The following is a 26,222-nucleotide window of genomic DNA, read 5'->3' on the forward strand; positions in this document are numbered from 1 at the left end:
AGAGAAATTTGAAAACAATGTTGTTTAGGCGTTCTGGAAAAGGTAAACTTAGTGGCGAGATAACAGGATATGACGCAAATGACATGTGCATCATCGAGGGTTATACCTGCGATGAATGGACATACCTTGTGCTGGTGACTTGCTATACCTGCCTCTATATTGTGAACCACCTTGCTTGCTCTAGCGAGCTCGGTGGTCTTTAGGTAGCATAACTGCTCTCGTATTGAGCAGAAGGTCGTGCGTTGAGTCATGTCAAGGGGAGTCAGGTTGGAGTAGCGGTACTTTCCTCGCCTTCCACCGCTGTGACCCGGGTTCGAATCCCGCCTGGGTCAATATGTGTCCCTACCTGATTCCATGGGTTTTCCCCAGAATATCTGCTGGGCTTTTCCTCCCACCTCTAAAACTATAATTTCCTCTCATTGTCTTCTCTCTAAGTTGGTGTGGTGTTTCCCCTGGGATGCTTTACCGACTATAATTAACAGATACCAAATACAGATACAGAATGTGCGCGTAACCTTTTGGGTTTTTTTTCACTAGCTCCCTGATGAAGGCTTTGACTGTAAAGTGACTTCCTTACTGCATTGCGCCGGTGTAAGGGTGAAACTGATTATTAAAAATTCACGTCACCCCTCCCGAACATGTTATCATTCAATTCGATTTAATTGAATTCAATATGTTCATCATGACTTTTAAAAGAAAACTTTAAAGTGAAATTCATCTTCCCAATGTGCACATAAAAAACAACAAGCATATTGAAGAACATAAAAAATAACATACATAAAAATTTACATCAGGCAAAAAGAAAAAATAAAGATAAAAATGCCAGTAATAACAGCCTATACCTAGGAGAAATGTAGTTAAAAAAATTAATACGAAAAAAAAAGGTAAGAATTTATAAAAACAAAATTAAAAAACAATTGTTAAAGTGAAAAACAATCATGACTTCGAGTTCTCAGTTAAAACCGAAACAGTCCGGCACATGAACAAAATATTAATTACTGAAGAATTGTGCCAAATGGGGACCCTTTTGCAATTTGTCATTAAATTTAATGACCGGTGAATTCTGAGCCAGAAAATGGTGTCAAGTTAGCAAGATCTATTTCCAAAATGGCGTCTGGCACTCGGTGTCAACATCTGCCGCTTCTATCGCGGTAACATGTGTGTCAGAGCTACAGTTACGTTTGAGGTTCGATACCACTATCATATTATTACGTACCATAATGCATTCTCGGCTATACCACACGTGTTTGGATGGGGTTCTTCTAAACCCCGCTCCGACTCCAGCTGTGGCTTCCTGCTCCAGCGTCATTAGTATTATTATTAGGTCATAACGTGAGAGGAACATACTCAGTATAGAGCCAATCTGTATCGTAATATCAAATTAAAATATGAAAGCCCAGCATCAAATATAACATTTTGATATGGTCTTCGCTGTTTACAGTCGATTCGAGAGGGGAAAAAGATCTGAGTATAATAAGCCAATGGCTGATCCATGTCTTTATCGATACAGGTTCATTTTATCGATACTGCTAACACCGTGAGCGCACTCAGCCTTCCCGGAAGGCTTGGTAAGAGGAAGTCATTCCAAATGATATCATCTTCTCGTATCGATGGGATCTCCGCAATAAGTGTATGCCCGCGAGCTCCGTCTGAAACCCTATCGCTGGTACATATACACCAACGCGCTACGGGACAGCACCGGCTTTAATATTAAATACACGGGGTATTATTTTGACATTGATAACTTTGGGACACCGCTAACATGGGGCTGGTTGGCTCAGTTGGTAGAGCACCATAACGGTATTCCGAGGTAACAGGTTTTAATCCCATACCTATTTCAACCTTACAAAGTAATCGTTACATTTTATTCATAAATACCTAAGATAGTTTACCCATTCCTATTAGTCGAGAGCCCGTCACGTGGCCGGTTTTAAACGGTTAATATAGACCGGCTGGCTGGTCTTAAACACATGGATTTGGATTCCTTTGAAATCCGGTGCCTTTTAGTTCCATCTCCATATAAGGAGTTGTTTACTACATGGAAACTACCATAATATAGCTACAGTGGTGTTTCGGGGAAAAAAATATAAGGTAAAATTGTTGGGAAAAAATTCGTTTGAAATTTATAATTTTTGACTTTTGGACGAAAAGTTTTGATTTTTGTTGACCGAAAAGGTATTTATGAATGGGAATATATCTGTGCTCGGCCAGTATTTAACACTCTGTTTAAGACCGGTTGGAGTCCTTCGGCTCGGGTAATTTTCAGCATCCAGACTCCAACCAGTCTTAAACAGAGCGTTCGGCTTGGGTAATCGCATCCAGACTCCAACCAGTCGTATATAAACAGAGTGTTTAAAACCGGCCAACAAGCACACATTTCCCTTTTGATAGTTAAGTTGCGTGTAAATGATGTCTCATTGTGGGCAATTTAGGGCTTATATGTTGGTGTAATCTGTACACTGGCCGGTTTGTCTTTCCTGTTTCTCTGTTCGTTGTTTTGAGTGAATGGCCTTTGTCAAACCTCATAGTTTAATAACCAGAAACATGAGGATCGATTATATTGAGGAGAGATGAACTTAAAGCCGCACAAACGGGAACAAAAGAAATACGTTATTAAGTTGACATGGTCAGAACTTCTTGGTCAGAACATCTGATGTGCTTGAATTATTCGGTAGAACCACTTGGCCATATTGGTTAAAAATTATGTGCTGGCATGAAACACGAAGTCTCATATAGAGGTTGCTATACACCATGGGAAAGCTCAGCTGTTATTTTCCATCCAGGTTTGGTGTTTAAACTAGGGGCCCTGGCAAACTCGAGGACATATCGGAGAGATTTCAGCATATATGCCCTGCCATACCTGAGTGTTTGCCGACGTGCGGAGGTACTTTAACATGTCCGCGATTTTCTTCGTTTTTATTTGAACCAAATGGCGTTTTATTTGACGTAAAGAGTGTTTTTCCCGGTTTCTGTTTGTTTTGCCTGCTACCTCGCCTGGCGCCTTCTGACTACACTGTAATGTATGCGGTCAACCTAATCAGGAAGAGTTTCTGGTGCGCGTGCGCAAAGGAATGGACGGCAACCATTTTGAATTAGCTTTTTTTTGGCCCGGGTTACATTCTAATGTGCAGCACCATGGTGCTCTTCAGCGTACTGAGGTTCTATTTTTTGTGAATGACAGCTTGGTATGGATCAGTCTGTTTGCGAATATAATGTGACTTATTAAAATAATGACTCGATGTGCGCATGCGCAAAGATAAAAGGCAGCCATTTGTATTCAATCAAGTTAAAGCACATCGCTGCTAGTTCGGCGCATCGCACATTTTGTTGGTGGGTTTCGTTCTTTAGTGAGAAGCAGTCCAGATTGGTTATCAGATATATTGCATTGATTATAATTAAAAGTGAAAATCCATTGTGTTTTTTTGTGTGTTGAATGCCTCGATCTGCGCGAGTTCTAACTTTAGAATGCGTAGCACCATAAAGAATAATGGTAACAGTATCCTGCCGCTTGCTTTTACTATTTCGTTTCATAAGCTAACATTTTGACAATAATTTTATGGCTTATATTTTTAACCTGAAAAGAGACATGTTATGAAGACTAACAAGGCATTGGCAACTTCCCACAGTAAAATTATAGTCGGTCTACCACCACAGCTTCCGGATTTACCAATTTAAGCGCTCAAGGCCAAATTGAAAGCCATTATCATATGTGAATATTTACGATGGAGGTAAACGACCCGTGGAGATGCACTTTTCGTGAACTGATCTATTTATGCTGGCATATAATGAATCTGTTTTTACTTTTCATGGACCCTTTAGATGTTCTTTTTTTTTTTTAACTGCCAGTATTTTTTTTTATAATATGACCCGTAGGCCTATTGACTTTTCCCTTTTCAGCTTCATATGCCCGAAAGATACAGTGTAAAGCAGACATCATGCATTTGTACAGAAACTATGGATGGTCTCAGTATAATAATAACATCATTTATGCGTTGATATTGCGCAAATTCCATAAGAATATGATCAAATGCGCATCACAATTAATGTACTTGTTCATCAGGATTGAGACCCCGCAGCAGTTCGAGGTCCGCGCAATATGGTCTGTACATTGTACCAATTTATACTCGTGGGTGGAGAGAGGCAGTCGTAGTACAGTGCCTTGCCCAAGAACACAAGCACCATGTTCCCTGTCAGGATTCGAACCCATAAACCTCGGCACACGAGTCGAACACCGTAACCATTGGACCACAGCACATATACATGCATCGGCACTTTACAAACCTGTTAACCAAAAAAGAAAGAAATGTCTCATAGTTTTCATTTATTTCAGAGGAATTGATATTTGCACTTTATATTCCAGAGTAAAATACACACCCCTTTCAAGCTTTTGTTTTTCTCTTATCTCTAGTTCAGAATTTAAACTGCGCATGCGCAAATCTAAAGTTGATGATTTTCAGTTCCAAAAGAACACAGATAAAACACAAACGTACGCAATCTGGAATTTTCATGTAAACAAAAAAAACGATTGTTTTTTTTAGTACACACGCACTTATGAACACAAAGAAAGCTGTATTTTCGCTTCCTCTGACGGGAAATTGTCAACTCGTAATGTGCGCATGCGCAGTACCTTCCCTCTGGGAACTCGCCTTTATCAGTTACGTTTCGAATACACAAACTGCCTTGTTGATGAGATTGAGAAAAAATAATAATAAATAATGAGAGGAAAATGCAGTCGCGTGCACAGCCGAAGCAGGGCCATATGGAGGCTCTTCGTGAAAAAAAAACTCCTTGCTTTATAAGCTCGCACCAACCCAGACAATCGTGATTCGATGTCTAATTAAGCGTGTCGCGAGCAGTCCAAGACAGCTACGCCGTGCTCCCCTCTCCCGATCGCCGAGCACGAGACGCGGTCTCCCGATGATTAATTGCACCTTTTAGGAGGATTTGGCACAGTTTCCACGAAAATATTATCAGAGTCTGTGATTATATCATGGGAGTGGGGAGGACGGAGCTTCCCCACGTCCATTAGAGCTCTGTGTCTTATACCTCAGACCTTGGAATCCAGAAAGATGAAAATGAAGAAATTAGGCGTGCGATGATGATGAAACTGTAATTATAAGTAAGCAGTTATTAACGTTGGTCGCAATTGTGAGAGAAGAAATTTTGTCTCACACATAGTGTTTTGTATCACAACTCATAATTATATATTATGAATTAAGTACCTGTTTCGTCTTTTTGGCCCAAAAGAAAACATATTTCTGAAAACCAGACAAGCATACAAACATTACAAAATAGTCCAGCAACTTGGCGCATAATTGAAGAATTTGTGGAGCGCGATATTAAAACAGCCATCTCGCGGAAAAAGCCCATGCGTGGTCGTTGCACGAGACCACAGCGACGCGGAATGCATCAGCGGGCCGGTCTATTTGCTCATTTGACGGCAGGTTGTAGTATCGCCACGCGCAGTTGACACAACGCCATCGCCGCGGTTGCCAGATATTTTCTCACTCTCTTATAAAAACAACACTGGAATCGATCGTCTCTGTGTACCACGTTGTAATTGAATCTATATTGGATGCAGGACGTGAGTGGGCCAAAAGTAAACTTGCAACAGATTTCTCTGTTTCATTGTCCCAGATTTTCCTGCCCAGGTTTTGTTTGCTGAACAAATGCTGTGTTCGGATCGAGTGATGAGGAAAACTTTGATTTTACTTCAACAGTTGTTGCTGATCGGGTTCCTGTTGACCAGTCGAAGCCACGGAATGGGCCAGTAATGGTTATGGTGTTCGACCCACGTGCCGTGGTACGTGGGTTCGAACCCTCACGGGGAACATGGTGTTTGTGTTCTTGGGCAAGCCACTTTACTACAATTGTCTCTTTCCACCCAGATGTATAAATGAATGCGCTGACTAGAACGCACTGATCTCGAGCTGCTACAAAAATTGGTCTCATGACCTGATGAACAGGGGTAATATCTGTAAAGCGCTTGTAGACCGTTGGTATAAAGCGCTATATAAGTACATTAGTAGCTATTTATTATCATTAAAATTTGTTCTTTGTTTTCGGGCATTAGGTTTCTGATTAGATAGATTGTCAACCTCGTCCCTATGACGTCGGGCAGTTCGCTCTCTCTCACCCTAGTACTGGACCATGTTCATTTCCAAATCCTTGCACATAATAATTAGGAAATGAGTAGTCTGGTTCCTGGCCTTCGGTAAATCGGTGTTAGACTTTTGTACGCAGGTTCCAGGGTGCACACAGAAGCAGGTTCCCCCTCCCAGGGTCTACTACAGTTTCGCGGTTGAAAGTAGACATTGCGATAGAGGTTGAATGCATTGTGGATTAGACAAGGACTTAAAATGATGTGTTGTCAATAGTGCACGGCACAGAAGACGTTTATGGCTGCCGTATACTATCAGCAAACTGAATTATAAAAACATCGAACCTCGCTAAGAACTCTCACGCCACTGGCTTTAATCTCATCAGTGAAAAAAGAACATGCCTTGCTTTTAAAAATTATCAATGTTACGATTTGCCATATACAAACGCATAAATTAAAAAAAATTAAACATATAAATGCAGGTATTGAACGTTCAATTACACTTTCAATAACCGTTCCAGCCAAACCTCGCGAGCTCTCGTTAAACCTCGCGAGTTGCCTGCGCGACTTCATTGCAGTGAGCTCCGTAAACGAACCAATATATTTTGCATAATAATCACCTTATTTAATGCCACATAAAAAAAAGGTTTCGTCACGCGTGGCTCGATGTTGACCGAACGTGTTGCGGTAAACAAAACTGAAGGTTGGCACCGATACAAGCAAACATGAGCCCGGTGTTAAAAAAAAAGGAACGATGATGAGTAAAGTCCGAGTTAATTAAATTCAAATGCATCTATTGTGATGGGGCTCGGGTGTCGAAGTAGATCGAGAACCCGGTGCTAATTTGATGTCGGTATCGTTTATGTTACAAGGGTTGCGGTTATTAATTTTTCGGCCGGCCCGTTTCGACTGTAATCATTCGGGGTTAATAATTATTATCGAAGATGTGTTGTGAGTGTTGGGTTGCAAGCAGGGAGACATTGAATTACACTTTGCTCAAATTGAAGCATTCTTGAAATGAAAAAAAGAAGGCACTCTCCTTTCAACTGCATGTATGACAACAGTGGTCCAACGTAATCAGTCTCTCTATTTTTGCCAATATTAATTCACCATACATGTTATTGGTGACACTTCAAAGCAGTCGTATCTCTTTTGTTGGTGTGTAGGCCAGTTTTTAAAACAAGACAGGGTGAGTAGAAAAAAGCGAATCCCAAATATCGGGACTATTGTTTTAGTGACGTTCTCCATGTAGCACTTTCTAAATCTAGCATATAAAAGCCCAATTCATAAGCTTTCTTTTAGTTTAAAAATCATTCAAATCACATGCGTGATTTTTAAGTTACGGAATTTTAAACACAACCACAGTTTTAAAGTTCTGTCCAATGATCACAGAACAGGTGTGCGTTCTTTCAGCAAAACGAAAACCTTAACACGGGTGCTTAAAATTCCGTAACTTGAAAAGTACATGAGTGATTTGAATAATTCTTGTACAACAAGAAAGCTTATGAATTGGACTTTTATATCCCAGATTTGGAAAGTGCTACATGGAGAACTTTATTAAACAACAGTCCCGACATTTGGATTTCGTGTTTTTTGACTCACCCTGTAGAATGATTGCTTTCTTATTCCTTATATTTGTCATTACTGCAGCATTATTTATATACTTTACGCGTTAAGGCGGAGCAAGAGGGCAATCTTTTGTCACGCTCTGATAGGTACGATCGAACCTTTAGTGCATTCGTTGTTGCTTAATTAAAAAGGAAAGAATATCCTTGCAGGTACCTGCAACGCATAGTTTCTACTGTATATTTTGTGTGAATCACAATGGGAAACTGAATAGGCTCCAGTTTTGTACAAAATTATTTGGGAAAAAATAGGCAAATAAAAGCAGGGTATTTTACCAGAATGGGATAAGAACTTGCCAGGTCTATTAGTCTGAAATCAAAAAATCCAACCCAAATATTTTATGCAGAGTGTGCCAAAAAAAGTTTCAACATGCAGAAAACAAATATTTGAAACTGTTTCATGTTTGTTCTTCAATGAAATTATGTATTCGTTAAAGCCTGACTATTTCTCAATCCACTCCTTTTATCCCATTCCATTTGGGTCCCTGGATCCAGAAATACAATCAATAAAGTGAAATGGTGTAAATTTTACTTGGTGCCACTCTCACCTGGACATGCTGAATCTGGGTTAAGCATTGAATAGGCACTGAACAGGCATTGAAGTTGGTGACATTACAGGTGAGAGTGGCCCAAGTAAAATGTACACCCTTTCACTTAATTGATTGTATTATCTGGATCTAGAGACCCAAAGGAATGGGATAAAAAGGAGTGGATTGAGAAATAGTCAGGCTTTAAAGTAATTATATTTTCATTTGAACAAAAAAATTCAACAGGTTTAATTATTTGTTTTCTGAATGTTCTGCATTTTTGGCATACTCTGTAAAATTATGTGTCTTTCTCTTCGCAATAATGCAATGACACAGAACTGAACCAATGTAGGCTTATTAGTGAATTATATGTTAATACACTTATATATCCATGATTTTGTTTCTTGTATTTCAAATTTCAACCTTTATATTGTTTCCTTTCGAGGCTTTGTGATTGCATCCGAATTACTCTCTGTGAGTATTAAGTTCAAACAGGAGTCGACCTATAGCAATTATCGGCACTCGAGCTTTGCACATGCCAAAGTCGTGTGTCCACGAGTGATGCATTTCCTCCTGGAAAATTAAAATTCGCCGTTTACCCAAAGAAACAGAAGCGAACCGGCGGAATTTCATTTCGGGATCTGAGTGCCTCGCTTGCAAGATTGCACCTCAGGTATAAACAAGTCCTGATGAGAATAATTTCAGGATGAAGCCATTCGCCATAGGCGGATGCACCGTGCGAACCGGTTTGATCAGGCAGGCATTCCAGGGATGTGACACAGCGAACAAAAGCCCCCCAAAATAAGCGCTAATTGCCGACATTTTTCTGTGGCTCCTGTTTGTGCATTAACTATCCGCCCAGACCAGGCACTCAAGTACGGCAGGGTGCTAGCGCGCTCGGCTGAAGTGGGCAGCGGGTAAGCGGGGCCCGTGTACGGCCCGGTCATTTATCGTCCTCGGCTTGACAGTCGCTGGGCGGGCGATGTTTGCTCCTTATCTCCGGTAACTACAGAGGGACGACGGCACCATGCAGCCGGGGTCTGGATAATGTTGCTAGCGGTAACACTGCAACGGCCATCATTATATGAATAATTATCAGTTAGACTACCTACCGGATTGCTCAATAGAAAATATTAACAGGCCAAACTGTCCGAGCTTTAATTCGCATATAAATTTGTCATTGACAGAAGGAGCAAAACCATCTTACAAACATGAACCACATTCAGTTGCATTCAAACGGATGAGATCCTTCTTAATTGATAAGCACCTGCGAGCGCAATTACCCGTCACCATCCCAAACAAAAGCTTTCACGAGCGAGCCAGGATAGTCTGGCATCGACCACTTGGCCATTAAAGCAGTCTCGTCGCTGCCCCTTAGACGTTTCTCCAGGGGTACTCTCGCCGTTGCCCTGGAGCTTCAACTTGAGATCTGATGACGTTACGAGTTCAAGGGGTAACCAAGCCTCTTGTGGACCCTGGATTAGCGTCTACGCCGCCCACTCTTCCGTACTTTAACGTGTGGTTGTTTTAGTCTGATGGCTGCCTGGTAATCAACGTGCAATGCGAAGAGTTAAAGGGGAATCCGATAAAAGAGTTCAGAAAACATTTTTTTTTTTAAAGGCTTTGCAAATTTCTTTGCTCTGTAAATCATTTCGTGCAATTTTCATTTGACGGATTGCGGGCTTGAATTAATAGTTAAATTGCCCGAATGTTGAGGTATTCTACACGCTACAATACACACAAGTATTTTAACTGCAATTCGAAAAGCCACAAAATATTATGGCCGTGGATCATTGCTCTGATGTGCTTTTTACTTCAATTCCTTTTCTCTTCATTTCAGATTGGCTCAACAAATGTATGCCTCAAATCTTAATGTTGGTATAGATACCCATGATTGCACACTTGGCTTGTGATGTGGAAAATTACTGGTACCCAACAGAAGGGCTAAGATCCTTTCTTACACTTAGGGAACCAGACCAATATGGCTGACGCAGTTTCCTTGCAAGAAGGATGGGTTATCAGCGCCAAATAACAATGACCGTATACATTCAAGGAACCAGACCAATATTGGGTGCTGCCGTTTCATCTTTTGTATTTCTTTTAATTGACCTTGTACTGACTTTTAAATGTCTTCCCGTTTACAGTGATCATCCAGGCCTACACGGTGGAGCTGCACGACAACCACGTGATGCGTGGCAACACCGCTGTCTTCAAATGTGCCCTGCCTGCTTACGTCAAGGATTACGTCGATGTGACGTCATGGTCCCGGTCAACCAATCCCCTGACTTCCGGTGAGTTTAAAGATGTTTTAGATTCTCATAGTTCAGAGTTCACTTCTTCCCAAGCCCGTAGAGGAATGTGCAAAATGGCTTTGCACACTAAACGATTGTTTTTGTAGATACCAAGAAAAGAAATAATTGATTTTTGCTAAGCCTCAGTAAGATTAAAGAATTAAATAGTGGGTTTTGCCCTTCACCGATGTGATTGTATAAACACTGTATACTCATTATTTCCCCAAAGTGATTGTGAAAGATACACAGTTTCCTGGTTTTTTTTTAGCACCGTTACATATTGTGTCTGATAAATGTTGATAAACGAGGGTTCTGTCGCCAGGAGGTCGAAGTAATAATCTAATAAAATTTGTAATTTCATTTTCTGAAAAGGAGTAAGTGCCGTTTTCTCTTTCTCTGCGAACCAAGACTTGTATGTCTTTTGCATGAATAATGCCGACTCGGTTTCATCCACTGTGGGATATGTTTTTATTTGAATCCTAACTATAGATCGATTGCATTTAAGAGCCATCTTTGAGTTGTGTTTTGTTATGCTAATTTATGACCAGTGGAGGCACAAGAGAGCCTCTACTCATCACGCGTAAACCCTGCTGAACAAAAGCACACACCTGAAAGGTTGCCGCAATGCAAATGGTCTGTAGGCAGTATAGGAGTAGGCAATTGACTGTGCCACAGTTTCATCTAAAACCGATTGTTTTTTATGGAGTAAATCGAGATGTGACATGTTTCCATTTGTGCACTATTATCTGCAGATGGACGATTCAGCATTCTACCGACAGGTGAGCTCCACATCCGGGACGTTCGGGACGAGGATGGGACGGGGTACCAGTATCGCTGCTCCACCAAAAACAGACTTACCGGGGCCGTGAAAGTCAGCCGCGCTGCTCGTCTCAACGTAGCGAGTAAGTACACCAGTCAGTGAAGAAGGGACTGATTCGTGTTGCACAAATTCACGTGGCAGTATTTCATGTTTCCATGGGATTTCCACACTGTTCCTGACGTCAGAAAACACAAACAAACAAACAAACAGCCCACCAAACAAACAAATAGGTGTGAATGCAATTGATAAAACTTTGACCAAATTAGGTTACCGTTTGTGCTGATTATGTGTTTCTAGTGAAAAATAATGAACAGGAAAACAAAAACACTGAAAAAAGGGAAGAAGAATTTTCTGGCAGTCAGTTATCGGTTGTTTGAAGATGACCTCGGCGATTATCTCTAAAACGTCACATCAAAAATATTACTTCGGTAAATTTTTCATTTTTTCCAGACCCGACCAATACTGTCCCCGAGATGATAAACAGCCGTCGGGAGTACGTGGGTGAAGTCGGGGACGCCGTGGAATTACCTTGCGTGGCCAGCGGGTACCCGATACCCGCTTACCACTGGAAGAAAGACGGGGAACCAGTGACCCTGGACGACCGGCTGACGCTGAACGGAGGTAACCTGCTAATAACCATAGTAGAGTTGGATGACGACGGCGTGTACGAGTGCGAGGCTACCAGCGATTCAGGCAGCGTGACCGCCAGCCGCCATCTCACCATCCGAGGTAAGCTAAACCTCGTCCCCATGGCGTCGAGCAGTACGATACCACTAGCGGCTCTCTCAGCCTGGCACTGATCATTTGCATTTAAAAATCTCGCAAATTATAATTAAGCCCATTTAATAAAAAAATATCATAAATGCTTTGTTCTGTTCTAATAAAAGGCAGATTCACCACTGCCGATTATGAAATGCAGCTCATTCAGTTTTCTTCAAAGACAATTTTTCCCGTGTCTACAAACGCAGTAAGGGAGGAAACAGTAAAATGTATGTTTCAGTCTTGACTCAAATGAATAAAATCCCATTTGTATTTGAATGCATGTGTGTAATCTGTAATTTTCACTCAGCTCAATAGCTTCCAGTGGCATTCCATGGACAGCTATATAAAAATATGTTCATTAAACATGCATAACTTCTGATAGCATAAGTCTTTTTTCAGATGAGGGAAAGAACATGCTCTTTTAAGATATATCTCATTTTTGTATTAAAATTGATTGCTTTTTAAAGATAAAAAAATAATTTATCCAGGTCAATTTCTTTTTGACTCACCCTGTAGTTTTGTAATCCTCGTACAGCCTCTCTTTGGACCTCTCTACCAGAATCATGCTTCCCTTTTACATCTAATATTTCACAATTCAAGTGAAATGTGAAGAGATACCTTCTTTCACCATGATTGTTTTTCTTTATTGTTTCTTAGTTTGTAGCCCACAGTGTTTGGGCGATACCCGGAAAAAAATTCATCCTTCAGTCACTTTCCTTGAAGGACCCAGTCGTACTTTTTTAATTGCAGCATTCGGTCACAATTTTCCTGCCAAACCTCCAATAGTGTACTGCACCAACATCCCCCTCATCAACAGTCACACTCGAACGTGCGATAGCACATGCACTTATCTACTCACCAAAACAAAAACGCGCGCGAGAATGGTCTCAAAAGGCAGCAACGCAAATATTTGCCCGAACATATGGCCACAGAGACCTCAGCTCATTTTTTTTTTGTTCTCTTCCATTTCTCACTCTCTTGACAAAGTGCAAATACAGGTTAGATTCTGTTATGTTCTCATATAAATATCCTCTTGAACAATGATTGTTACAAGAGAAATTCTGACATATGTACATTTGCGGTCTCAAAATGATAAACGTTAATTGTCTAAAAAGAATCCTAATTATATTTTAACCACAGGCTTCGTTAGAAACATGTCATTAAACAGCTCTTATAATCGAGTGCATTCCAGCAGTTCACTTAACGTTGTGAGCTCATGGAATGTGATGCTATTGGTTATTTTCAATGTTGATATTCAAAGAAAGCCGTTATATGCGTATTCAGTTCAAACGGTCAGTCTTACACAAAAAACCCACATCTGATTTGCGGAAGAATTCTTGAAATTAACTAAATTTTCCTCAATATTTTGCACCAAAGAGGGGAGGTCAAGTATTATCAGTTTGAGGCTAAAGACTAGACTGGTACATGTCAAACAATGGTCCAACTGTTTGAAAAGACTGACCTCTTCATGAGTCTGGTCGCTGACTATGGAGAAATGTGTAAAAATAGAGACCTTCACCAAACATGCCAGAATTTTCTTTTGACATAGTTGATTGATGCCGTATTGAAGGTGCTAGTTGCTCGTCCATTTTCTTGTATTTCATGTTTTCAATACCTTAAGTTTTGGAACTCTCATACACAGTATTGACTACTGAGAGCCAAATGTTCTGACTAGGCTAAACCTTTAATACACATGGGCTAGGAGGTACATATTTAGGGTTATGAATTGTTGAGGCGATTAAAAATATGTAATAGACCAGATTTTGAGAAACCTACTTAACCCGAACACCTTGCATTGTGTTACCTACAGTATAAATGAAACCCGTATTTTCCATCTCTTTGCCAATGTTAGAGCCCTTGGCCGTGTACTTCTACCCGCAACGCCGCAGCGTGGACGTGGGCGCCTTCGCCAACTTCAACTGCACCGTCAGCGGCTACCCGATCGAGCGGGTCACGTGGTACAAGAACGCCCGGCCATTGGACGGCGACGACCGCGTGACCATCTTCGACAACGGCACGCTGGAGGTGTCGGACATGACTCGAGAGGACCGGGGCATGTACCAGTGCGTGGCCAGCAACAGCTGGGAGACCAAAGAGGCGACCATGCAGCTATCAATGGGGGGTAAGGAGAAAGTGCCCAGTTGAAGGCGCGTTACTAGACCTTCATATTTTCGTTTGGAAAGAACGTAGTATCCAGACGCCACATCTTTGCTTGTGTACAAAGTCTGTGGAGAGCCGAGTTCACTTTCAAAGTATTTTCTAACAAAATTGCAAATGTTTCTCACTTTACGAGATTCATGTCTTTTCAACATTTGTTTGCAATGACTGACCTTCATTGAGATAACTGAAAAAAGTGAAGTCAGGATGCAAATTTCCTTAATTTCGTTTTTATGAAGATACGAAATCTTAAGGTTTTCATTTTAAAACTAGGTTGGCGAAGCTGTAAATTCATGTCACTTCACAAGCTTCTATTTTTTGTTATCTGTCGTAAATCGATTATATTTGTTTGCTTATTTGAATGAATGGTTCAATACGGAATCTGAAGACTTTTGATTTATCTAATTATAGGCCTATATCGTTTTAAATATACATAGATTCTTCCTAGAAAACCTCATTATAGAACACAAGTTTTTTTTCGGCACTTGACAGTCTGTGTATTATAACTGTCTTCATGCACGTGTAGCTATACGACAGTGTGGACTACAAAAAAACCTTATTGTTCGCTATAATTGAGAGTATACAGGTTTAATACACAACTTTACCAAGTGTTTCAGATGTCCATCTGCGGCTTGTTACCGTAACACGTGAGTCATTAATTTAGGCGAAGTGAAATAATATCATTAGCAATTAATGTGAATTGTCGGTACAAGATTGAAACAACAAACGATGAACATTGCACGCCACACGTGCGTTCCTCCGCGATACTTTCGCTTGCTATCACCTTCTGTAAATATCATGTCACTCCGTTTGAACAAAGAACTATGGTGTGTGGTAAATGGGAAAGGTGTGCTACAATGTGTACACTATCCTACGAAGAATGTGTTTTGAATGTTTGGGCCGCATGTCTATCGATCCCCGATCGATACTCGATCATTCATGTGGCACGTGCCCAAAGTGGCTTTCCCGTAATAGCCTGGTACTTAGGTCACATTTAGAATGTCACAATGTGAGAACAAAATGTGGCTAAGCCAAGCTAAGGTTAAACCAGGCCCAGGGCTTTCCCCCAAAAGAGGGGAATAAATAGAAAATCGAAATCAGAATACTCAACAGCACAGGAACACTCGGCAACCCATTGGCGTAATGAGCTATATAATGTCGTATGTATGTGTAAAGCGCTACCACTGTCGCACGCCGCACGCCGCACGCCGCCCACCGAATGAAACCTAACGCCGCTTCTGATTGGGTCCCAGATGGTTTCCAAATCGCGACGGGCCAATGAGATCCTTCCCCCGTCTCAGCTTTCAGACTTAAGGTTGCCTTAATGAACGCGGGACAGATGGCAAACCAACTAAAGTGCAATACAGATATTAGTAGTCCAATTCGGCACATGTGTACACACTTCCAAAGTGCTGTCCTGGGCGATTTGTGTCACGTTTCAAGGACTGATTTTTCTTTAATACAAATAATATTGTCGACGTCCGGAATCAAGCGATGCTTTTATGGGGCTCCAGATGACTCGAGTCGTATACCACCGGACATATTGCCTGCTTGTATTCCATGTGATTTGGTCAATGTGTTTTGCAGATGAATCCGTCATGGGCAACGAAGTACCGGGCGGGACAGGTAAACAAAATGATATGCACGAGGGATTTCAGTTGACGAGCGTGGCTTTACACCCCTTCGTGAATAACAATGACGTCACCTCATTTACGCGTGGCAATTTGCTGCATTTTGTAACATATTGCGTTTTAATGCAGTGATTGTTTGTGGCCTCGCCTTCTCGTTAGACCTCACACTGTAAATGTTTGTGTGCTTTTAAATATCGTCATAAATCTCCCGTAAACCTTTCAGAAAATATTGTACCTCGATAACGCTAAAACAAAACCACATCTTCATCAACTATAACAAAATACTAACCGTAAATAACCATCTTATCATAGAGTGTTTATGATTGAGAATGTAAAGAGTGCTTTTATTTTCTCCTCAAATTCGTAATTCTCGTACTAGTCCATGTACTTTCCTTCAATTAATATTTCCATACACCATCTGAAAGGATTTGTTAGCATTCGGTTACTTGTTTTTTTTTTGTGGTGTTAAAACGTACTCTGATGTTGAGAACCTGCAGTGAATAAAGTACGTTTGACATTGGCTGTAACATTGGCGTCGGTTGACATTTCACAATAGTGGAATAGGCCAGTCTTATTTGCTGTTTAAAGGCATGAGTTCTTCTACAGGATGGTCCAAAGTTAACACTTTTTCAGAAGCAGATTTCTTGGAATTGGGGAAACATGTTAAAATTGTTTTCAAGATATTCCTTCACTACAGCATTTTCGTGGGATATGGTGAAAACGGCGCTGAAAATAAAGCATACATTAAGAAATGGCGATGGTTTGAAGGCAGATGGTCAAAAACCAGTTTGTCCACATGCAAGTCTATGAGATATGGTCAACACATAGCACTGCGCGCATAAAGAACTGCAATAATTGTAATTAGGTCTTCATGACCGCCATAGAAGCGGAAAAAATAGTTTTGGACCATTTGTCTGTAAAAAGCCGCTGTTTCTTAACTTGAGTTATATTTTCAACGCTTTTTTCACCATATACCACCAAGATCTTGTAGTTGAGGAATATTTTAAAAGAATTTCAACATGTCTCTTTAATTTTGAGAAATCTGCCTCTGAATAAGTGCAAATCTCTTTTGGACCACCATGTACAGTGAACTGCAGCAACTTCCCTGATCATACGCGGATGGACTTTTTCGAAAACGGTAAAAAAATAAATTACGGGTGATTGCTCCTTATGGCTGTATGTTTGTATTAACTGCTATGATTTTGTAACGATTTCAGCTGCCAAACCAATCTTGCTGGACCACTTCACCAACGAGACCCTCCAGCCTGGACCCAATCTACAACTGTCATGCACGGTCGCTGGAAACCCCGCCCCCGACGTCACGTGGTACCGTGACGACGCACCCATCCCGCCAATCAGCAGGTACGCCTACAACGTCGTCATCAACGCGGACGGGGACGTGGTGAGCTACCTTAACATTACAGGCTTGCGGCCGATAGATGGCGGGCTTTACCGGTGCGAGGCGACCAGTGAGATTGGTGTTGCGAGCCACGAGGACAGCATTTTTGTTATAGGTTTGTAATTTATATTCATTTAAAATGAACACGAAAAATGAAAGATAAAGCACACAATAACCACCAAACAAGCAATATAATGATGCTAATCAATACAAGTTATCTCTTCCCTTGCTGTACAGTGTGTCTCCAAAAAAATGCAAACAAATTACATGTATAACGGAATGCCATACATAGCTTAGAATGTGTAACCAACATAGATAATATTGATATGGTTTAAAACACAATTCTAAACACTCTCTTGCTATCAGTTTGTAAACATGTTAACATTCTCAACTTGTTCAGCATGAGGTGATAGCAAGAAAGTGTTTGGAATTATGTTTACTTGCTTAACACACTTTTTTGTAGGCCAGGCAAATATTCACACAGAGGCAATTAGGCTACCTTTGTCCAAATGCCTAAAATTTAAAAGTTGATCCCATAGTCACTTTGACTTCTCTTGAAAAATTACTCAATACTCTGTAAAAAAAACTCATCAGATTTGGACATTTGATGTCTTAAAGTGGAAAGGCTTATCGTTCAAACCATGCCAATGTTATCTACATGTATAATGGTTACACCTTCTATTTTTTTCGTTATATTTCGCATTTCGTTATAATTTGATTGAATTTTTCTTTAGACACACAGTATATGAGCATTTATTATTCTAACTTTGTGATCTTTCAAGAAGAAACTGACTCAAACTTAAGATAAAACCTTGTTTCGAGTTCAGTGGTTCTTTCCCTCAGATGCCTACTTGACCGACTCGTTCGTAATGCTAGAATACCATGGCAATTTTGGAAGGATGGTCCATGCATTGTAAAAGGATATCACCATTGCAGACCGCTGAAGAAGTATCCATGCATGCAGTAAACGTACTCCGTCCTAGGCCTGTATATTCTATCTACAAAGCGAGTCCCATATGGACCTTGCAATCTAATTTCGCCTTAGCCATTACACTAAAAGAGAAGTATCATTGCCAGGACAATTGACTCTACGGATACACAAGCCCGTAATTTGTTGGGTATTATCCCACTCTTCGGTGTCTTGTTATTGCCGAAACAATGCAATTAATAACTCGCTTGTTGCAGCGTTGGGTCATCGGCACACACGTGCATACTTCATAAGTGAATATAGCCGTATGGTGCCCATTGTTCTCACTGCAAGCCAATACGGTAGGCTTAATGACATTTTCCGAGGCAAGTACAGTACGTTTTGAAGAGTTCTGACAACCATTGTTGGAATACATTATTGCGGCTTGGGCGTTACGGCCTCTAATTAGAAAAAAAAACCACTATAATCATTTTGCAATTTAAACGTGTTTTTTGTGGTGTTGATGACTTCCCAGTTACACTAGCATTATGTACTGTACGGCTAGTATTGTACAGCTGTATGCAAATGAAGTTGAATAGGCTTTCCTCCAAACCGGTTAATGTTAGGGGGATTATCTTCAGGATCGATACCACGTCTACGAGATAACCACGTGTGGCTTTTGTGGCCATTCACCTTTGTGACATAATTATAATAGAACATGCTTTAAGATGACTTGATGCTAAAGTCAAACTTTCCTTATTGAAGGTGTAACAAAAGCAATTTCTTTTAGCATAATACTTTTTTAAGCAGCAGAAAACCCCTTTGTAAAACCTGCGAGTAAATGCCAACATCGTTTATTGATTCAGTTATTTACGACTGCTCATCACCAATTTCCTGGGTCAACGCATGACAAAGTATGAATCATCCATCATTGTACATTAAACCAAAAATAAAACGCAAATTTAGAGCCGCACAACATGTATTGAGCAGTATAACACAAAACAATTAATAACCACAAAAATGATGCAGCGGATTGAAATATTGTTTGGTTTGTTATAATCTTCAGAAAACAAAATCTTTTGCAGCACTAAAACTTTCCAAGCCCGAGTAGGCAAATACTAAAAGGTTTTCGTGATACGTCGAGAGAAGAAGAAAGCAAAATGATAATTATGAGATAAACCATCAGGCAGCGAAAAACCCTAACTTTAAGCCGGAATAGTGAGGCGTGTTGCCTAGTGGTAAGGGTTCGTTACTCATGATCGGAGGGTCAGGGGTTCAAATCCAGCCGCTGGTCATTATGTTGTGTCCTTGGGCAAGCCACTTCACCCAACTTGCCTCTCTCCACCCAGGAGTATAAATGGGTACCGGCATTAACTGGGGAGTGACCTGCGATGGACTGGCATCCCATCCAAGGGGAGTAGAAATATTCTCAGTCGTTTCATGCTACTGAACCCGGAGATAAACGTCGGTCTGATGGACCACATTGACTTCACGTTTTTATATATGTCGGACTAGGTGCGGGAACTCGAGCCAGCGATAAAGATGGAAGAGCTGCATAGAGGAGATACAGCACAGTGAACCGGCCCGACGATCCCATAGCATTGGTGACTACGATGAAAACGTTTTAACTTTTTTTTCTTCCAGGGCCGCCCTATGTCCGTCCCCTCCCCAACATCACCGCCGTGGCCGACCGCGATCTTACCGTTCACTGCCGCGTGGTGGGCTACCCGATCCAGTCCATCACCTGGTCCAAGAGGGGCCTGACCCTTCCCACCAACATCCGTCAGACAGTCTTCCCGAACGGGACCCTGGTGATAGGCAGCGTGGAGCAGGGACGGGACGAGGGGGAGTATGTCTGCACGGCACGTAACAAACAACAGATGGCCCACTCCCAGAAGTTCACGCTTGCCGTTCACAGTGAGTGTCTTCCCAAAATTCTACTTAAAAGCTACGCAGAGGATCCCACAAATATGATTCACGATAACATCCGAATAAGAAAACAAAATTCTTGTGTAATACATGCAAAGCATCTACATCACCTACCTAATGAGTTTGTTGACAAGAGCTCAGTTACGAAAAGCTGCTTTTAGCAGAAAAGTATAGCAGACTAAGTCTTGTGTACAGCGAATTAATCGTTTTAGAACCAGTCAAAGGAAATATATAATTTAGCCAATGACCCATTAATGCAAGTAATGTCAGTGCTCATCACTTTAGTAACCCCGTAATGTAAGCTGCTGCCTAACAGACAACAAATTCCAGAGCGGCATCTGTACTGCAAAGTGCACGGGAGCACATCGCAACCGTATCAAGAAAGTGTCAGGTCATTCAAGACTAGTGTTATTTACTAGTAGTTTAAGTTTCTATAAACTTACAGTGCTTTTTTCTGAAAGCCGACCACCACCAGGCCCTATTTTGGTTCCACTCAAGGTGAGGCTACACATATAAATTTCCCTTTCTATAGGAATAGAAAGGAAAATCTAAGAAAAAGGAACAATCCTTTAAGTAGAAAGATAGGTGTCGACGTTTAAGCTCGATGAATGTTTGTGATCTTTCAAAATCTTGATTTGGCGCACTGTAAATTGTGATGATTGTTTCTCCCAGTCCCGCCGGAGATTGCCCCCTTTTCGACCCCGCCCCTCCCCCAGGGCCAGAGGACCCAACTCCTCTGCACCATCCCGCGGGGAGACGTCCCGATAACTATTTCATGGCTGAAGGACGGCGGGCCGATTCCCCCTGGCATCGGAATCACCCAGAGCCAGACCGCCTTCAGTAGCTCGCTGCTGATACTGGACGCGTCGCCGGTGCACGACGGCAACTACACGTGCGTGGCCAGTAACATGGTCGCAACGGTGAACTACACAACGGAGCTGGTTGTTCTGGGTGAGTTTAATCCAGCTAGCTCTAACAAAAACAAAAACAAGTACAGGCCACCAATTATGAAATTTGTATCCTTGTGGAGTCATTTCTTTGTTCTCGTGTACTAAAGTTTTCGAGAAGTGTACTTTCAAAATGCTCCTATTTTAACCAGAATAAATTTCCTGGGCTGAAATTCGGACTTTATATCCCTTACATAAAATACTACAATTTCTGACTGATCTACACACCTAAATTCCTAGTTTTTGGGTAAAATCCATATCTATTTCGTGATAACCTTGTGGAGACGTATTCACCTATAGAAATTGCTCTGTGGAGACGTATACAATCTTTTGTTCCCAATTGTGCACATGTCTGCACATGTCTCCACAGGTACCGTGTACCAGATCAATCGAACAGTATTCAAACTCACAACATGTACACATTTACTCGAGCAAAATAAAGTACTGATCATCAAACCCATGGAAATATTCATGTCCAGATTTTTTAACATTAAAGTGTTGGCTCTTAGACAATTCTATATGTATGAGGAACAAACTGCATATCTCAATACAAAGAATAGTTAACATTTTCGGTGAATTTTGCTTTAGTTGTGAACGTTTTCCACTTGATTCCTAGGCCGACATCAACTTCAACAAAGCGTTGATACAACGCTTAACCGAAGTTGAATTTAAATTCTCGATTGTGAAAAATCATCTAACAAATTGAGGAAAAAATGGATGGTGTAAAGAAAATCAATGGGACTGCCCTTTCTTTGAATCTTCACAGTTCCTCCTCGATTTGTCTTGCAACCCGAGGACACTTCTGTCGTGCTGAACCACACTGTGTACATCCCCTGCGTATCCGACGGTAAACCCAAGCCGGTCGTCATGTGGAAGAAAGCAGCAGGTATTTTACCCCTAACCACCCCAACCCTTCAAAATCCAATTGCAATGTTTTGTTGGAATATGTTGGAGTGAGTACTGCACTAGTTATTTATTATGCTTAACATGGGGTCAGGCATACCACCATAATCAGAGTTCAACAGTTTAGGTGTTGAGTTACCATATGGTGTTGGATTTTGTAAGAGTGAGGAAGGGTCCTAGTATATCATTCAAGTGGATTAAAGAACCATTTGACTTTATTGGAATTGTTAGCTTCCAGGGTCAACTCTAGACATAACTTAGCCATTTTTTGTCCCATCGAGGTGATGACCACCACTGCATCTACACTCTTTGGTACTGATGCTTTATTTAAATTTGCCATTCTTTTGTGACATTATGAGTATATTAAAATGTGAAGATGAGCTAGCTGCCCATAAAAAGAACGATGCTCTGGTTATGAAGAAGTGTGCAGAAATGTTTGCAGAGGGATGAGACATTTGCACTAAATTATGCATACATCTGTTTTTGTGCCATATCATCCGAGACTGCTATTCAATCGGAGTATGAGTTCACACAATCTCCAGTTATCTGTTATTTGACAACGTCTGAACATGGTGTCAGCGGTGGGATTCCAGTCGACCCAGGATCTAGCCTATTGTGGTTTCTCGTAAGGCATGACAGGTTTATGGGATATCATAGAACCATCAAATTGCACCTTTCCTGATTAGCGAAATGTGTAGCTCCAGCACACAAAGTCTATCCTTTTCCCCATTCATTTAAAAGAAATAATCCCATGTCTGAATTTCTAAACAGGGCCGGGTGCCTCAAACTTTGTGGACCTTCCGGAAGATCCCAGGATCTGGGTAACCGAAAACGGTTCCATGGTGATCGAGGAGGTGGAGGAGGAGGACGGAGGTTTCTACCTCTGCCACATCTCCAACGACGTCGGCAGTGACAGCAAGACGGCAAAGCTCTCCGTATACCGTGAGTTCAATCACTTATTAACTTTAAACACTTCAGCTAATGCCTCAAGAGGTAGCCATTAAGGCATCCTCTCTTCAGGTTATATGAATAAAGGAAACTTAGCCTGAAGTGTTTTTTTATTACAACAAGGTGGTCAACATTGGCATGATATGCTACCCACCACCTGAAACAGGTTGAAGTATGGGTCATTTAGTTTGAAATGTGTGTACTACTTACGCACTGTAAGCGGTACTTCAAAGTATAATAATAATAATATATAATGATCCAATGTATTATTGTATGCCCAGAAAAATGTCTTAGATTAAGACAATCTGAGAGATTTAAATTGCTCCTATACAATTTTATTCCAGAAGTGGAAAATAGCTACGTCAGCCTTGTTCGGGTATGGAGAGTGAAACGATGTCTCTTGTTGCAATGTTTGTTTTGTTTATATCATAACGAATCACTTCAGACAACGTTTGCACTTCAAGATATTTCGCCAAAAATCGGAAATGAAGTAAAACACGTTAAAACTTTAATGCAGGATATGCTATTGGGGTAAAAAAAAAATGAGTAAAAGTGGACTTTGTCAAAACTTTCCACGACAATTCTTCGACAGTTCCCGCCAGATTCGAAAACCACGCCGAGAACATCACCTTGGACGCGGGCCAAGACGTACACATGGACTGCCTGGCCACCGGCCACGACCCGCTTGAAATTCAATGGCGGAAGGACGGCGCCCTCTACACGAGGCTTGAGCTGGCGGGAAAATTCGAGATCCAGACCATCGTGGCTCGCAACGCGCTGCGGTCCGTGCTGAGCCTGTTCAGTGTGGCCCGTGAGGACACCGCGGTCTACACCTGTCACGCGGAGAACGCCTACGGGACGGACGAGCGGACGATCCGCCTGTGGGTTCTTGGTGAGTGGAGATTAAGGACTGCAAAGTGACCAAAAGTTATCAGAAGGGTCCCAATTTCATCGAGTAAAAACGACAATTTTGCCGAAGGATTAACTGTCTCTTCGAAAATGTGTCAATCGTTTTCAATCATCGTAGCTGACTACCGAAAAGGCCTCTGCCTTGCCTCGTCCCCTGTCCTATCTTGCCAATCTCATCAACATACTTATTGGTTTCCTCCATTATTTCCCAATTCCATCATCAATTTATTTAAAGTAAGTTGTGACGATGCGCAGTTAGATAACTATTTACAATACACATTCATATTTACTTTTCTTTTGATCATGTCGACTGTAAAAACTGCAGTGTTAAATTAACACCGGTGTGTTTTGTTTTAATTCAACCGCATCAGTACATTTTCCAAATCATCGTTATTTTTCATACCGCATGGGGAATAATGTTTGCAATATGTTAATTATCCTCAGAGCCACCGGAGCCGCCGAGCAATCTTAGCACTTTGGCCATCACGAGCCGGAGTGCCACCTTTGGTTGGCGACCTGAATTCGACGGGAACAGCCCCCTTACTGGCTTCACGCTTGAGTACAAGAACGGAAGTGGTAGGTTCTGGTTCCCATTGAAGTTTCCCCCCCCCCCTCAAAAAAAAAATTAAAACAAATCAAATAATATTGTGCCCTTTACAAATATTCAGGTAGTCTCTTGTCACACTGTTTCCTGATTGAGAGTGAAGTTTATCTGTATGGAAATAAAAAACAAACCTTGAGGTTTCAAGAAGAATAATAACTAGATTTATATAGCGCCAAATTACCAAAGGATGCAAGGTGCTTGAAGGGAACAGTACATGCACATTGTATATGAAAGAATGAGACAAACCAGCTTCTGTTTGGGGAAGAGGTGGGTCTTGAATCCTTTCATGAAGGATACAACAGAATCAGTGTTTCTGATGGAGACAGGCAGAGCATTCCATAAACGGGAGGCAGCAATGGAACATGTCCTGTCGCCGGAGGTTTCTACTGTAGAACAATAGTCTGAGTCTATTAACTCAAAGTTACTTAACAGATATACCTCCTACACTCAACCAAGTCCCTCCTGATACTTTTTTGCCTAACTCAAAACATCCTGGGCACCTCTCGCTCAAATAACGACTAATTGGTACAAAATTTCCATAGCAATTCTAGCATATTCTTTATTTTTGGTACTGCCTCATTTCGTCAAACATTATATCCCAAATATGTCCGGAAAATATTTGAAGATCATTCTGTAATTCTTTGTTCTCTGCAGATGCCTGGCAAGGTGGGCTGCCCACTGCGCATGTGCCAACCAACGTCACCAGGTTCCAGTGGACCATAGCCAAACTGCATCCTTACAACACGTACCACGTGCGCATCTACGCGTTCAACGCCATCGGCATCAGCGAGGCCAGCAGGGAAATACTGTTCACCACGGACGAAGAAGGTTTGTGGGGGCACATAGTGGTGGCACATAGTGGCACCTTAACGTTAATCAACAAAATCACGGCCTTAAATGTATACCATGCATGGTTCTCTACAGACGCCAAACTGTTAATCTCACACTTGGATTTGTAGAAATGTAGCCTACATTAGCTGGGATGTGTTCTGGGTCATTCTACAATCAGTTTATGGTAAACCTTTGAAAGCATCAGTCAACTGTGTTGTATAAAATCGGCTAAGTTAACACACCAAAGGGACATGGAATCAACATCTTGTGATAATATAGCTTTGAAGTGAAGTTTTAGATGTACGAAAAGTGTTAATAGGCTATGAGAATAATGCCTTTACGTCATGTTCTTGTTGTCAGTGAGTGTTACCCGTATAGATCCAGCTGTTATATGCCAACTTGCAGTCGGGCCTTTTTTAAAGCTGTCGTTTTACTTCCAAACCTTTTGCAGTTCCGTCCGGACCGCCTTTGAATATTGAGTTCGAGAGCCACACGTCACAGTCTATAACCATCACGTGGAGGGTAAGTTGGTCACGATATTGTTAAATTAAATTGGATCCTCCTGCAGTAGAAACAAAATTCAATCCAATGATATCCTGAATCGAGGAACGAAACAGCATTGTTTCCGTCCGAAAAAATTAAAGCGGAGAGAATTGAATTTTGTCGAGAGGTAGACAAAGTAATCATGCGTATCAGTACGGCAGATAGGTGATGGGATTGTACATTTGATGATACAAGAATGGCATTTGGCACACAGTCAGAGTATGTCATGAGAAAGATATTTGGCTGTAGGTCATCGCATATTTGTCCTTTGAAAAAAATACAGGTATAATAACAAGCAAGGACAGCCATTTTGGAAAAAAAAAGGAAATTGCTTGTTATTCTACCTATGTTTTTTGAAGGCGGATCTGCGATGGTCCTATAGCCAACAA

General features: G+C 41.3%; 1 protein-coding gene across 2 annotated transcripts in view; it reads left to right on the forward strand.

Annotated features, from left to right (window-relative positions):
* The window catches only part of LOC119735698 (Down syndrome cell adhesion molecule homolog), a 75,850-nt gene that overhangs the window by 26,524 nt on the left and 23,104 nt on the right, over positions 1-26,222 (forward strand). For both annotated transcript variants that reach the window (XM_038209553.1, XM_038209554.1), the window contains exons 3-15: positions 10,397-10,543; positions 11,296-11,445; positions 11,814-12,092; positions 13,978-14,247; positions 17,131-17,427; positions 19,864-20,136; positions 20,821-21,099; positions 21,862-21,981; positions 22,770-22,940; positions 23,539-23,838; positions 24,300-24,431; positions 25,114-25,287; positions 25,742-25,812. In XM_038209553.1, coding sequence (XP_038065481.1) covers positions 10,397-10,543; positions 11,296-11,445; positions 11,814-12,092; positions 13,978-14,247; positions 17,131-17,427; positions 19,864-20,136; positions 20,821-21,099; positions 21,862-21,981; positions 22,770-22,940; positions 23,539-23,838; positions 24,300-24,431; positions 25,114-25,287; positions 25,742-25,812 — 2,663 coding nt within the window. The remainder of the gene's footprint in view (positions 1-10,396; positions 10,544-11,295; positions 11,446-11,813; positions 12,093-13,977; positions 14,248-17,130; positions 17,428-19,863; positions 20,137-20,820; positions 21,100-21,861; positions 21,982-22,769; positions 22,941-23,538; positions 23,839-24,299; positions 24,432-25,113; positions 25,288-25,741; positions 25,813-26,222) is intronic.

The sequence above is a fragment of the Patiria miniata genome, unplaced genomic scaffold (genome assembly GCF_015706575.1).
Source record: "Patiria miniata isolate m_02_andy unplaced genomic scaffold, ASM1570657v1 HiC_scaffold_29, whole genome shotgun sequence".
Classification (NCBI taxonomy): domain Eukaryota; kingdom Metazoa; phylum Echinodermata; class Asteroidea; order Valvatida; family Asterinidae; genus Patiria; species Patiria miniata.